Source organism: Rhincodon typus, chromosome 2 (assembly GCF_021869965.1).
Source record: "Rhincodon typus isolate 14 chromosome 2, sRhiTyp1.1, whole genome shotgun sequence".
In the NCBI taxonomy this organism is placed as follows: domain Eukaryota; kingdom Metazoa; phylum Chordata; class Chondrichthyes; order Orectolobiformes; family Rhincodontidae; genus Rhincodon; species Rhincodon typus.
The window spans coordinates 21,989,718-22,005,667 of NC_063333.1; the positions used below are offsets into that span (position 1 = coordinate 21,989,718).

At 38.5% G+C, this 15,950-nt stretch overlaps 1 protein-coding gene across 1 annotated transcript in view; it reads right to left on the bottom strand.

Annotated features, from left to right (window-relative positions):
• The window catches only part of dip2ca (disco-interacting protein 2 homolog Ca), a 540,449-nt gene that overhangs the window by 165,941 nt on the left and 358,558 nt on the right, over positions 1 to 15,950 (bottom strand). The window contains exons 5-6 of the mRNA XM_048606154.1: positions 3,741 to 3,860; positions 1,602 to 1,799 (exon numbers count right to left, since the gene is read on the bottom strand). Coding sequence (XP_048462111.1) covers positions 1,602 to 1,799; positions 3,741 to 3,860 — 318 coding nt within the window. The remainder of the gene's footprint in view (positions 1 to 1,601; positions 1,800 to 3,740; positions 3,861 to 15,950) is intronic.

The following is a 15,950-nucleotide window of genomic DNA, read 5'->3' on the forward strand; positions in this document are numbered from 1 at the left end:
GTGGAGTAACAAGGAACTCCACCAGACAGCAATATTGTGTAGGCTATGGCCTTACCCCGGCTTTAAGTAAGCAGGTATGTGTTGTATGGACATGCCAGCTCCCTATACTATATGACTTGCTGCTTGTGTTGGTCATATCCTATGGACTTGTGGACAGAACAGCTCAGTATCTTGAAGGAGAAAGACTGAATATCTGGTCCTCCTCAAAGGATCTTATATGTTTCAATGAAGTCACTCCTGACTCTTAAACTCCAGGAGATACAAGCCTAGTAAGTTCAACGTTTCCTCATTAGTTAAACCCACTCTCTGGATTTCTTCCAAAACATTGACATCCTTCCTTAAATAAAGCGCCCAATATTGTACACATCACACCAGGGGGGGTTCCACGAGTGCCCTCTACAACTGAAACACAACCTTCCTACGTTTGTATTCAGTTGTCCCCATAATAAACAACAGCATTCTATTGGCTTTCCTAATTACATGCTGGACCTCTGCATTAACCCTTTGTGATTCATGCAGTAGGACACTCAGATCCCTCTGCAGCTCAGAGCTTTGCACTCATTTGTCTTTTTAATATGCTTCTTGTGCAGGGCACAAAGATTTGATAGCTCCCTAAGAACTGAGGATGTTTTTATGAAAATTAATACTTGAAACATCATGTAAGATTATATATATAGACAGGGAAATGCAGCTATTACTATCTGCATTGAGGCCTTGGACAGAACACATGGAACAACCCAGTTCAACTCAGTGCAATGAGTGGGAGAAGACACACAAGACTGGTATAAATGTAAAAGTATCAACTTAAATTAAATAGCATATACTTTGAAAAACTTTGTGGAATTCTGACAATGTAACTCAAAAGGAGCCCAACTTTCTGAATTTTAAAAGGCAACCAAACCACATACAAAATCTGATGCAACCTCTGTCACATTGAATGGCTTATATTAGGGCCTATTTTGCTGCCAAATTTAATCAGATTCACAGTCCTCACCACAGGTATAAAATAATCTCAGTATATAATGTCATAGCTTAGGGAAAAAAAGAACATTGACACTCAGAATAGAGTGACAAGTCACTTTGTGTGACTACAGAAATCTTTCAACCTTATAGGAATTTAATGTCACAGCCATGGAGCTGGCAAAAAGTGATGACTCATCTTCAGTGAGAATGCAGACTCCAGGCAAATCTGATATTTCGGCTTTTTTTAAATGTGTTCATGGGATGTGAAAATCACTGGTTAGGCCAGCATTTATTATCCATTTCTAATTGCCCAGATGATAGTTGAGTCAGCCACATTGCTGTGGGTCTGGAATCACATGTAGGCCAGACCAGGTAAGGACATTAGTAAACCAGACGGATGTCTACAATAAGTGGTAGTGTTTTGATTGCTGCCATCAGGTTGCTTTATTGTCCAGATTTTTATTGAATGCAAACTTAACTATCTGCTGTGGTGGGATTCAAACCCACATCTCCAGAATGTTAGCCCAGGCTTTTGACTTACCAGAACACTACTCCACCACATCCCCTTATTACTTTCCTTGTTACCACAGTTAATGAGATACTCAACAAAATGATCTGGACAAAAAGGGGTGAAGTACCGTATGTAAGGATGTAAAGTGGTTTTCCATTTGTGTCCATGGTGGTCAAGCAAGGTGCCTTTGGAGAAATGGTCCCCCAACGCTGAAGAGCTGCCTCCAGGGATGGTGGCCAGTTTGTTACTACTCCCAGCTGTTCTCCCCGGATGGCTAGCATTTGTGCTCCCTCCGGTCTTGGCTGGTTAGGGTCTGGCTGTTGAACTGCAATAGAATTGAAAGTATCAATATTTCTGCTGGAGCAGTTTTAATTCCCATTTGCGTGCTTCCAAAACACTGTTTATTTTGACTTCAAAACACTACCATCAGTAAATTACGTATTATCTATGGCCAATCCTGATGGTTAAATGATAAACTATCCTTCCTGTTAGGAAATCAGGGAACATTACATGTGAGACTTCAGGTTTCGTCAGTGTAACATACTCAGGTTGAGCAAGCCTTGGGTGATTCTCGTCATAGAGGTGGGTTTATTTGCAGACATGTGGGCGGATGCAGGGAAGAATGCTGAAGTTTTTTGTAGTATGTGTCGCTTCTGTATCCTTTTCCTTGCTCTACGACTCTATGACTTTGGCTGACTTAACTCGGGACCATAAAAACACAAGTGTGCCAATCAACACCTTGATGATCTTCCATTATTCAATCAGGTTTTGGCTCAGCTATACCTCAATATTTATTTACTAGGTTTTGCTCCACATCCCTCTATATCTTTGCTCTACAAAAGTCAGTGATTCCAATCTTAAGATTTCAACGGCCTGTTGTTGAAGAGATTTCAAAGACGTACACTATACTTCATGAGGTTGGTTTTAGGTGGCACCTCAGTCCATATTCCAGTTGCCTCCCACATCAGCTATGACATCAACGGGGATTCCACCCACAATCCCGATGACTCAGAACAGCAATGACTGATTGAAAGTGAGTCTTCTACACTTTTCACAGGGTTAAGTTGTACCTTAGAGAGCTAATCGGCCATCAGACCATGCCTAGGACTACCACACCAAGGTGTCCAGATACATACGAGTTTGAAGTTCTTGGCAAAGAGGATGAGGGGTGTGGGCAGCCATCTTCACAAGGCCAAGGGAAGGCTCATGGAGAGTAGGGGATATCTCTGATGGGCCTTGGGGCTAAAATACCAGTACTGGTGGGATGAGACCTTTAACAGATATTAATTAGTCAGTCATTGGGTCTCAACAGGCCTGCACACCCCAGGTAAAATTCCACACAGGGTGGCACTGGGAATCACCACTGGATTTAATACACCTCCCATACCCATGCATAAAAATGCTTCCTGATTTCAATCAAATGGCAGAGCTCCAAGTTTGAAATTTCAACTTCCTATTCTAGATTTCACCCAATAGTTCTATCAACCCCACTGAATCACTTCATTAGGTTGACACCAAAAGTAGATAACCCCATAATATTCTAAATTCAGGAGAATACAAACCATGTCAATGCAGCCTGTCCTCACAATTTAATCCTTTAAACACTCATATTATTGTATTGAATCTGTCTTGTACACACTCTAAAGGTAATATATCTTTCCTGAGGTTCAGTTTTCAAAACTAGATGCAGTACATGGGCCAAACGAGCCATACCATTTGTGCAGTTCAAAGTCCCACTGGGCAGTGCATTCACCTGAGCATAATCATCATAAATGAGCAAAGGGCCAAGGAAGGTCACTAAAAGGTTAATGAAAGATGTAGGTCTAAAAGAGAGTTGTAAACATTTCAAAGGAGCTGATGAGTCAAAGTGAATTCCAGAGCTGGATTCAAGATGACTTCAGGTCAAGTTGTCAATGATGGTGAAGAGACAGAGATGATACAGCAGCTATAGCTAATGAAAGAGAGTGCTGTGGGAGGCCAGAAATATCTGCGGTTTTGAGCCTAATAAAGATAGGGAGATAAGGATGAGGGAAGTGCTGAAAGGATCAATACACGAGGATAAGAATTTGTGGATTTGAGAACCATCTGCCAATGAAAGTCCACAAGGACAGGACAGTAGATGAATGCAAAGACATGATGTTGTAAAGGGTTGGATAGCATTGTTTCCAACATTTGCAAATCTTATTGTGAATTTTATGAAATATATATATGCACATTATGCATAATAAGTTCAGTTTGGAATAAAACCCCGAAACTCAAAGTTTACCTTCAAGTAATTCTTCAAAATCATCGACAAAGAACTCGCGTAACGGAGGGCGTTTCGGCCGCTTAAGGGTGTTTACAAGCTGCTGGATCTTTGCAGAGACTCGGCTGCTTACTGGTACTCCTACACAAACGAGATCAATAAATAAATTGGATTACTAATGTACACAGTCTCCTGCTGTCAGAAAATGTGGAGAGTTGCAGAGGTGATACAGCTGCCCTCAATATTTAGCTAGTCTTAATGGTTCTGAGCAAAATCTAAAATAAACAGCTCATCAATCGAACATTATCCCCACACTGGGACACAACATATTTTCCTTCAGTGATCCTACTGAACAATTTGAAACATTAAAAGAGTGTGGTTCACACCTAATGCAGGAAATTGAGTTTACTGACCCAAAACTATTATTTCTACCAAAATCATGGCCACTCACATTTTGATGTCAATCAGCAACTTTGCGTAAATAGGAGTATTCTCAATAAAACCTTAACATTCAACTTCAGGATAGCCTTCAGTTCAGCCTTTATCAACAGTAAATTGTATCTTGCAGTGCATGCTAAACTTGTAAGAAGGTTTAGTTGGAAGAGACGGATCAATCTATTGCAGCCTTCTTTAAATGCAGTTTGAACAATGCACTGTATAAACTAAATGAAGAAAAGGATCTAAGCCTTACAATTCAGTATAACTAGCAGGACACTTCCATCTTTATCATGAAAGAGCAGGAGCGAAGATCAGGTTCATTATAATGTACAAAGGAAACAATCAGCCCAAGTTGCCCAATGACATCCTGAAGCAATGTGATTTTGAGACTTGGAATTGTAGGCATGAAGGCAATCGGGAATACTCTGTGGGCATTCTTGTCATTTTTATACCATTATTTCATGTTCTGGAGACACTCATCCAGACTGAGGCATAGCTCAAAAATGTCCTGTTGTCTCCCCTCAAATAAGCTTTCACGGTGCATGGTGGCAGATATTCAACTGCATGCGTCGAGCCAAATATTTACATAAACTGTACCTAACAGTAGTCCCTGGACAGTAATCAGAAACGTGAACTCTGTCCAATTTCTGTTTTGTGATTGCAAAGGTACCTAATATTGTATCACAATCATGTCTGAGGTAGATACCACCACAAATCTGGAATAAGGCTGAAATATTCGTGGTCTTTATAACTATTCATGATACATTCTTTTTGAGCTACCAGAGGAGACACAAATCCCACTCTATATCAAATCAAATCACCAGAAGAGGATCAATTGTAGTTCATATTATACATCCTCTCTCCGTATGAAAATGTATCCTAGCTCTGATCAATGACGCGCCAACAGGGATGGACAACATATACGGAATAGTATGTATGATCCCAAGAACAATCTGATTAATGTAGACAAATAGTTGCAATTCCCCACGTAATGTGTGATTTAAGTTTTAATCTTATTTCTTTGAGTTAGATTTGAGCTAATGGCAAGTTAGTTTTGGTCTGCCTGTCTGAAGGGGTTTAATGATTCACCTGTAGCCATAAAACAGTGAGAGAGCGAGTATGTTTCTGGAGAGTAATGTGGTTTTGTTTTCATTGACTAAATTTGACAAGTGAACAAAAGTATACTGTGTGCATGAGGCTTTCAGTATAAAAGGTCGGACATTGTAATTTTTATTTCTCTTTTGTTTAGTGCAAACAGCCATAGCTAGAAGAAAGCCTTTTCTGTCTGTTTTTGCAGAAGCCTTGATTATATGTTCAAGTTCAGGACTGTATTTGGAACAAAAGAAACTTCATCCAAAATACAGGCACTTTTCTGCCCCAAATCAACAATACCTAGAAGAAAACAGATGAACTGCTCATTCATTTCATTGCACTGTCTGGACTCTTGCCATGCACAAAATCAGAATCTTGTTTGCTTGTAAAACACTAGGTCTTACACTTCAAAGTGGTTCACTGCATGTAGAGTCCTTCAAAGTGATGAACCTTGAATCCTGGACCCATGTAAGTTTAAAATACAAAAGGTCCATTACTTTACCCTGACATTTTGCAGAAGCAGTTCAAAGTTAACATCATGTTGCCTGTTACGAAGGAGCGGTTGACACCTCTCTGTTAATTAAAATTGAAACCCCCAGAGAAGCTCGCCTCACCTCATAATCTGTTAAAGGAAATGGGAAATGTGATATAACCCTGCCTCTCACGTCCCATTCTGTTATAAAGGAGAGGTGAATAGAATAAACTCCTGACAGGAACTCTACAATCAATAAGTAGCAATTTATTTACCTAACTCTAGCATTAAAGAAAGAACATAGAACATAGAACATAGAACATTACAGCAGAGTACAGGCCCTTTGGCCCTGGATGTTGCGCTGACCTGTGAAACCAATCTGAAGCCCATCTAACCTAACCTAAACAAAATAACAGAACTACTAACAAACCAAACAATTCCTCCCTTAACTACTAATTATACCTGAATAAAACAAAATTCTAATGGTATGATGTTCCAATAGATACAAGTCCCATTTATATAAACCAAAATAGTAATTTAAAAAAAGATTAAAACGTAATCCTGTGAAATTACAGCCAGAATGCGTCTTCTGGAATGTTCTGCGTCCTCTCCGCTGATCCTCCACCAGGAACGCCTTTCTCTGTTGAATTCTGGTGTCCAAAACACCTCTCTCCATTGAATATTAGCTAAGAGTGCCACTGTACCTTTAATTAGATGGATTTTTTTTGAGAGCTGATAGAATTCTATGAGAGCCAATGTTTCTCTTTAGAGCTGATGAGTTGTTACCTGTCTTTGACAGCAGTTGCTTTCACATCGATTTTTGAATGTCCTCTTCTTTTATACCCTTGATAACCTATTAATTTCTTATAATAGGATTGATCCTAGGTTGTCAAAACCATAAGATCCAAATCCAATTGGTTTTTGGTATTTTGGGCCTGGTTTAAATTAATTAGCTAAATTCAAAACCTGTTGTCTTGGTAAAAATGTTGCCTTGCCTGCTAACAGTATACCTCTTCGATACCAATGTTTCAATTCAAGAACTCTCTGCGCAGCTGCTGCAGCTTGCAAATTTTTTTTTTAAATCGTAGGCTAAACAAAACACAGGAACGATGCACTCTTCTCTCTTATCATTTTACAAACATCAAATATTCTAACATCCTGCCTTCTAAACCACAAAGTACTATACCAACTTTGCAATACCTCCCCCCTTAACACCATTATTACTAGATACATAGGTCAGTAATCTAGAATTACACATTTCATACCAATTCTATACATATAACTTGAACACTACCATATTTATCCTATATATACACATTTGCCTTTTAAACCTGTGATAACACATCCGCAAAAACATTTTCCTAACCCACAACATGTACAATCTGTAAATTAAATGCTTGTAACATAAGACTTCAATGAGATAGTCTGGTGTTATTTTTAAATCTTTCCAAAAGGGTTACAATCATCAGTGTACCCAACTGTCTCTGATATATTGGTTGCAACATAAACATTAAAATGTTGGAAGGCCAGTACCAAACTCAATAACTCCTTTTCAACGGTTGAATATTTTCTCTGGTGAATATGGAGTTTCTTTGAAAAATAACCAACTGGCCTTTCAATGCCACAATCATCCTCCTGTAACAACACAGCTCCAACCCCTACATCGCTTGCATCGATAGCAACTTCAAAGGTTTTCAAGAAATTTGGCCTAGCTAAAACTGGTGCAGTGGTTTACACTGCTTTTAAATTCTCAAATGCCTCCTGGCATTGGTCTGTCCACTGGAATTTTGTGTCCTTCTTTAACAAATCCGTCAGCTGTGCCACCATGCTACTAAAGTTTGGTATAAACTTCCAGTAGAATCCACACTGTCCCAAAAATCATAGTGCTTCCTTCTTTGATATGGTCTTGGAAATTCCTCGATGGCCATCGTCTTCCTGTTTTTTCGATGTCATCCTCCCATGTCCAATAATATGTCCTAAGAACATCACTTTCGCTTTTGTGAATTCTGTCCTTGCCAAATATATGACCAACTTTGCCTTCCATAATCTCTCAAAGAGCTCTGCCAAATGCACCGTGTGATCTGTCCATGAATGGCTAAAGATCATTAAGTCATCTGCACAGATAGCACAATTAATCAATCCTGCCACTACTCTGTTCATAAGTCTTTGAAATGTGGCTGGTGTGTTCTTCATTCTAAAGGGCTTTATTTTAAATTGGCATAGCCATTTGGGGTTACAAATGCAGAAAATTCTTTCACTCTATCCGACAAAGGTACTTCCCAGTAACCATTAAGTCCAACTTTATGATGCAAGTAGCTTGTCTAACATTTTCCACACAGTCCTCCAGCCTTAGAATTGGGTATGAGTTTGATTTAGTCACAGTGTTGACCTTACAATAATTTACGCAGAATCATTGACTACTATCAGGTTTGGGAACCAACATGATTGGCAAAGTCCACTTGTTTTGACTCAGTTCAATGATGTCTTCTTGAAGCATCGCTTCCACTTCCTTCTGTACCTGTGCTGCTCAGACGATTAAGCCTGTAGCGGTGTTGTTTTAATTGAACAGCATTCCCGATGTCAACCTCATGTACTATAGTATTAGTCTGCCACATTCTATTTGTACATATGTCCTCATAGTGCTGCAACAAACCTTTCAATTCAATTATCTGTTCCTGAGACAGATAGCTTACTATTCGATCCCATTCTTTAAGGACTTCCCAATTATTTAATTCATTCTGAGGCTCATCAAAATCCAAATCATCTGGATTTGATTCCTCACTCTGAATGGCAGTAACTAATAGCTGTTTCTCCGGTTCCCTTTCCCTGTCAAAGTAAGGTTTCAGCATGTTTACATGACATATCTGATGAATCTTTTTCCTATCTGGCATCTTCACCAGATAATTCACTTGACTTAACTTCTTCTCAATCTGAGAGGGACTGCTAAACCTTGCTTTGAAGGGATCTTCTACCATTGGTAACACCAATACTTTATCCCCATGGGCAAACGTACAAATTTTAGTTTATCATCTGCTTTTTGCTTCATTAGATGCTGTGCCACCTCCAAATGTTGTCTAGCTAATTCACCTTCTCTGTTTAATCTTTCTCTCATCTCAGATACATAATCTAACTGTGAGATCTCTGACTTCAGATGTATCAACTTTTCCTTAATTAATTTTAAAGGCCCCTGTTACCTTGTGTCTGAATATCAATTCAAATGGAGTAAACAGAATTGATTCATTTGTAGCAAATCTAATACAAATAATATAAATGAGGTACCTTTATTCCAATCCTTTGGGTAATTCTGGCAATATGCCCTCAGCATGGTCTTTAGGGTCTGATGCCACCTTTCCAATGCTCCCTGGGTTTCAGGATGTTATACGCTTCATTTAAAGTGCCGGATGCCTAAACTATCCATGACTTTCTTAAACAATTTGGCAGTAAAATTGGACCCTTGGTCTAAGTGACTATAAGAGCCATTACCTCACTTTTAATTTAACCAATCACAAGTAACCAAAATTAAACAGATTTTCCACTTCTCACATAAGTTTTATTTAAGGATCTAGGACACTAATCCCCAAGTCTACTTAAATCTGTCCAAATCCATTCAGTTCCCGCACACGAACGTGCCAGATCCAGGACTCAAGCCCCCAGTCTGTTATGGAGGAGCGGTCGTCACCTCTCTGATAATTAAAACCAAAACCCCAGAGAAGCTCGCCTCACCTTGTAATGTGTTAAAGGAAATGGGAAAAGTGGCATAACCTGCCTCTCTCCTCCTATTCTGTCATGAAGGAGAAGTGAAATAAAATGAGTTTGTGACAGTCACTCTACAATCAACAAGGAACAATTTACTCATCTAACTCTAACAGTTAACAAATTAACTGAACTACTAACAAATCAAACAATCCCCCCCCCTTAACTACTAACTATTCTCAAATAAAACAACATTTTAATGGCATGCTGTTTCAATAGATACAAATCCTCCTTATATAAATGAAAATAATAGTAAAAAAAAAAGATTAAAACTTAATCCCTCGAAATTACAACCAGGATGCATCTTCTGGAATGCTCTGCATCCTCTTCGCCAGGAACACTTTTCTCTGTCCAATTCTGGTGACCGAAATGCCTCTCTCCATCAAGTTCTGGTGTCAGGAGTATTAGCCAAGAGTGTTGCTGTACCTTTAATTAGATTTTTTTTTCCAAGAGCTGATCGAATTCTGAGAGCGCCAGTGTTTCTCTTTAGAGCTGATGAGTTGTTACCTGTCTTAGATGGCAGGTGCTCTCACACCAATTTTCAAATGTCCTCTTCTTTTATACTCTTGATAACCTATTAATTTCCTACAACAGGATTGGTCCTAGGTTGTCAAAACTATGAGATCCAAATCCAATTGGTTTTTGGTATCTTGGGCCTGGTTTAAATTAATTGACTAAATTCAAAATCCATTGTCTGGTAAAAATGTTGCTTTGCCTGCAAACAGTATACCCTTTTCATACAATTCTTTCAATTCAAGAACTCTCTGTGCAGCTGCTGCTGCTTGCAGACTTTTTCTAAAATCATATGCAAAACAAAGGGACCATGCACTCTTCCCCCTTATCATTTTACAAACAGCAAATATTCTAACATCCTGTCTTCCAATCCACAAGCACTATACCAACTTTGCAATATACCCTCTTGCCCTATTGTCCTGTCTTTATTTGTTTCAAATATTTATTTACGTTGCTTTTCATGTCACATGTAACAATGTCTCCCATAACTGCGCAATGTTCCAACAACTCTGTACGAAGAGATTTTTCCAACTATCTGCTTACTTTCTTTAAACTGATGTTCACTGACTTCCCAACCAAAGGCAATAATTTTTCACTGCTTACCAATGACTGGCACCTATGTATTAAAACATCCCAAGGCCCTTTCATATCATGTCAGCACAAAGCATAATTTTAAAATCTAACAAATATCCTCCTGGCCTTTTCTATTCTAATGGAAATAGGTTCACCCTCTCAAGTCTGCTTCATTATCATATATTCTTATGCCTGCTCTAAGAGTAGTAAATCAAATGGCTTCTCAAAATGAGACACCCAAAAATTCACAAACTTTAATTTCAACTTTGCTTTTGCCTTTTGTGATAAAATCATGTTAGACTCATGATATTTTAGTTCTACCTCAGGCCAACAATGTTCATGTTTTAGGAAGGACGTGAGGGGTTTTGAGAGGATGACAAAGATTTACTGGAATGGTTTAAGGGGTGAGGGCTATCAGTTAAATGTGAATAGACTGGAGTAGGCAAGAGGAGATTTGACAGAAATGCTTAAAATCATGAAGAGTTTTAATACAGCAAAGAAGAAAAAACAGGCCCCTAATGGCTGTAAGGTTGATAAACAGGGAACACAGATTTTTGAGATTAGCCAGAAAAACAGAGATGACATGAGAAAAAGTTTTTATGCAATGAGTGGTTAGGACTTGGAATATATTCTTTGATGGGGTTGTAAGATACAGATTCAGTAACAGGGAATTTGGGTAAATAATTGAAGGACAAAACATTGTGGAGTACAGAAAAGAGCAGAGAAGTGAAACTAATAGGATTGCTCTTCAAAAGACTTGGTACAGGCTCAATGGGTTCAATGGTCTCCTCATAATTCTATGAAACATGCTGATAAGTATAAGCAGCTGAATGCTGGAAAGCACTGGTGTTGGATACTGGTCCAACTTGCTCTATTAGGCACTGTTGTCATGTTCAGAGGCTAAACTGCAGTACAAAGTGGAAAGGAATATTGGCATCATTTGTTTAGTTCTCTAGAACAAAAGAGGCTAATCCTCAGATTTGTAGGACCTTATATTTATGGGTCCTAACACTTCCCAGTTTGTCTGGCCATTTATGTTTAGGAATGGTTACTGAACTGGACTTGGCCTGCACCTCAATGAAATCACACAGAATAATTGTGCTTATTAATGTTGATATATCAACATTGAGCAACAAGAAAATCTACAATTCCCACATGCCGTGTTTCCAATTTCAGCCAAGTTGCTATGGGATGTCAGCTGCTTTTCTACAATAATCAAGTAAGAGACCTTTTGTGCTGCTGTTGGTAATCTCCGATGCATGAATAATTACCATGTGCATTTTGTTTAAAAAAAACTGTCTCTGTTCAGGAGCATCTCTGAACAGCAGAAGTAAAGAAGTACTAAGTTATTAATTAGCACTAATGCTTCTGTTTAAATGTTTTCGTGTCTGACACTAAGATCTCCTGGATGCTGAACAACAATAATCAATATCTTTCCGAGGTACCTGTTAAAGTTTAATTTACAAACTGTAGAGTGAGTCAACATTTTCCTTGCCATATTTGTTTTCTGCTACATTAAAGTAATACAGAGCTACCCTTGCTTGTATTGTTTTCTAATATGAAACTACTTTGAAATTGTTTGATATCGAAAGCAAAACAATACGGCAATATTATTTTCTCTGCAAATAATTGTTTCAGCATAACATAAAATATTGGCAAGAATGTGGTGTTTGTATTGATATTACACTGAAATTAAACACAGCTGGCAACTGTGACAAATATCAGACATTAGTACCAAATGGTTTTTTGAAACTCGATGCAAAACCATTGGGATCCGAATGATTCATGTCGAAATGGACAATATCAATACAAATGGTAACTCAGTTTGTTTTACTGATGTGAATTTACTTGTGATCTCTGTGCATACCAATTAGTTTATTATTCAAAACATTAATAGCCCTTGGTGGGAGCATAAAAGCAGTGTTCTCACAGACTTGTCTGTTTTGGGCAAAACAAAGGACATGATTTCCGGGAACACTTATTCATCCTAATGAACAGCACAAGATGCAGCGTCTATCCCACCATGAAGTCACTGAGTGCTGTTGTGCTATTGTCATTTGATTTTGTGGCTACGCTATTCTGCAATAGGAGCAATGTTGTGGCTTTATCCTTCCAGCTTTACATGAAAACATTGCAGTCACATTCCTAAAAGAGATGACATTTTTATCGATAATGTGCAAAGGAAGCTCAAGTACAGCTAGTAAAAGTGTGAGATAGATATGAAGAGTCCATTTAAAAAAAAAGTGTGCAGGTTGAGTTGGCTGGCCTTCCCTGTTCACTCCAAAGGACACTCTGCATTTGACAAACCTTTTGAGTCCTTGCATAATGGCTTTTACAACTATTTAATCTTTCACATTTTAAGCAGGCAGTGCAGCCCATCATTTCTAGAATGTAATGTTGATTACTCGAAAGAATTGAAATACTGCAGATGCTGGAAACATCTGAAAGATAAACTATTTTCCTATTTTTACAGGAAGTTCCCTGTCTCATAGAATGGAGCACAGAAACAGGAGTAGGCCTTTCAGCCTCTCAAACATTTCTGTCACTCAGTGAGGTCATATCTAATTTCCACTTTATTTGTTCACCATATCCCTGTGGGAATGTCAGCATTTCCTGTTTTTATTCTATTTTGAGTACTAGCCCCTTATTTCCACTTTTCACAAATATTTCTGGTGCCATTAACCATTTTAATCTTCTGTTTCAATCCACTGCAAAAATGGTATTTTAAAATTTTCCAGAAACAAAGTGTGCACCAGTATTTACATAAAGTTTTCAAGGAATTTTAAGCCTGGTTTATTGAGGGAGCTAGGGTGTTCTTCATTGGAGCGAAGAAGGATGAGAGGTGATTTGATATAAGTGTACAAGATGATGAGAGGCATAGATAGAGTAGATAGCCAGAGACTTTTTCCCAGGGCGCAAATGAGTATTATGAGGGGCATAATTTTAAGGTGATTGGATGAAGGTATAGGGGAGATGTCAGAGGTAGGTTTTCTACACAGAGAATGGTGGGTGCGTGGAATGCACTGCCAGCAGTGGTAGTGGAGTCAGATACATTAGGAACATTTAAGCGACTCTTGGATAGCCGCATGGATCATCGTAAAATGTAGGGTATGCAGGGTAGTTTGATCTTAGAGTACAATAATAGGTCAGCACAACATTGTGGGCCGAAGGGCCTGTACTGTGCTGAACTGTTCTATATTCTATGAATGGAGTGCCATATTGTTACATTAGTTTAGATGTTACTGAAGTCAAACAATGTTGAAATAGTTCTCACCGAATTTCTGCAAAATAAACTTTTAGTGTCCCCGGACTATGCAGTGGAATGGATTGCTATAGATTGCTGTTACGTATTGTTCCGTATTGAAGCAGTGAGAGCTCTACTAGCTCCTCAAGAGTTCAAATTGAAATCTACTAACATTGAGGAAAATTGGCTTCTTCTATCACACAACACACTCGTAAAGATAATCAATGATTAGAGGGTCACAACATATTAGAAATTTCAACTACAGACACCTCTGAATTAGAGCTTTATTTTTATTCATATGTTTCATTGGTCCTTACCATCTGGACCTTTTATTTTCCCTAAAAGCTTCTTTTGCAAGCTGACTCCCATTTAACTAGCTAGCAAAACAGGGCATTCTATTCACTGAATTTTGACCCCAGTAGTTATGATATTTTTGATGGTCACCCTTCTTCCTTTCTCCAATGTGAAATGCTTAGTTTTTGAAAGGAGGTCAATCAACAGAGCAAAGTAATAACAGAAAAACACACACAAGGTTGTGCTCAGCATGCATGAATGGCTGACTGACAGCCCTGGGTCTTGAATCATTACTTACTGATTTGGTGTTAAATGCTGAAAATGCTTAAAAAGAAAAGGGAGATCATACCGGGAAGTAATTTAGTTTTATTCAAAAAAGAAATACATTCTGCAAAATTCGTATTTTTCTTGTTTGTTTCAGCGCAAGAATTCATTGATCCATCATGCAAAATACAGCAAAACATTTCAGATCACTTCACAATCAACAATTAGCTTGTCATTTCACAGAAAGTAACAGCAATCATGGTCAAATTGGCTAGCTCTTAGCGTAGGATTGATTAAACTGTTGTTATTGCCTAGAGCAAAAATCAGTCACTAAAAGTTAGTTATTTTGAACTTTATTCTAGCATGAAAGGACACCGGGGTGGAATTTCCTGGGCGCTTACATACAGAGACATGTACACAACCAGTAAGCCGATGCAAGTATAAGTCTGTTACATGGAACATAAAGATTAGGAGCATAGAAGAACCATACACCCCTCAAGTCTGCTTTGCCATCCAACAATCATGGCTGATCTTTGACCTCAATTTTACTTCCTTGCTTGATCTCCATATCTTTGACTCTCCTGAAATATAAAAATCTGTGTTTCTCAGTTTTCAATATATTCAAGGTCTGAGCATTCGCGGACCAGACGGCTGAGAATTTCAAAGATTCACAACCTTCAAGTAAAAAGGCTCCTCTTCATCTCAGCCTTAAATGATCATTCATTTATCCCGAGACCGAGACTTTAGTTCAACACTCTACAAACTTGCATTATCTACATCTCAAGCCCCCTCAAAAACATGGTAACTTCCAACAAGATCACTTTCCATTTGGCTAAGCTCCAGAGAGTGCAAGGAACAATCTACTCAACATCTCATCATACAACCCCATCATCCCAGGAATCAATCCAATAAGTCTTCATTGCACTGATTCCCAGTCAAGTATATATCTCCTTGGCCTAGGAAGCCGGAAATGCACAATACTTGATGGATAGTTTTACAAAATCTTTCTATAATTGGAGCAAACTTCATGACTCTAGCAGGCCATTTGCCTTTCTAATTGCTTGCTGAATGTTTACACGAGGACTCAATATCACTGAACATCAGCTTTAAAAAAAAAATTCTGCTTTACTACTTTCACTCTACAGACTACTCTTCCACCAATTTGAATAAACTTGCATTTCCTCACGTTATACACGGTCACTTTACTGCCCAATCAGTTAACCTGTATGTCATCTCTCTACAACCTCTTTGCATTCTGCTCACAGATTATTGTCCCACCTAAGTTTTGTCGTCAGAAAATTTCTGTGGTATAGTGAATGCAGATAGATTAGCCCCAATACCTTCAACTCAGGTGTTAACATTGATAATTAATAACTGAAGCTCCATCATTGATCACTGATGCATTCCACTCATTAGAGCTCACCAATTTGAAAATGCTGAATTTATCCCTACTTTCTGCTTCTTGCCAGTTAAGCATTTCCCAATACATCCTAATATATTGCCCAATGTTTTGGAGTAGATCTGTAGCTCGGGTTGGGGTGTTGAGGTTGGTTGGCTCGCCGAGCTGGTTTGTTGTTTTGCAGACGTT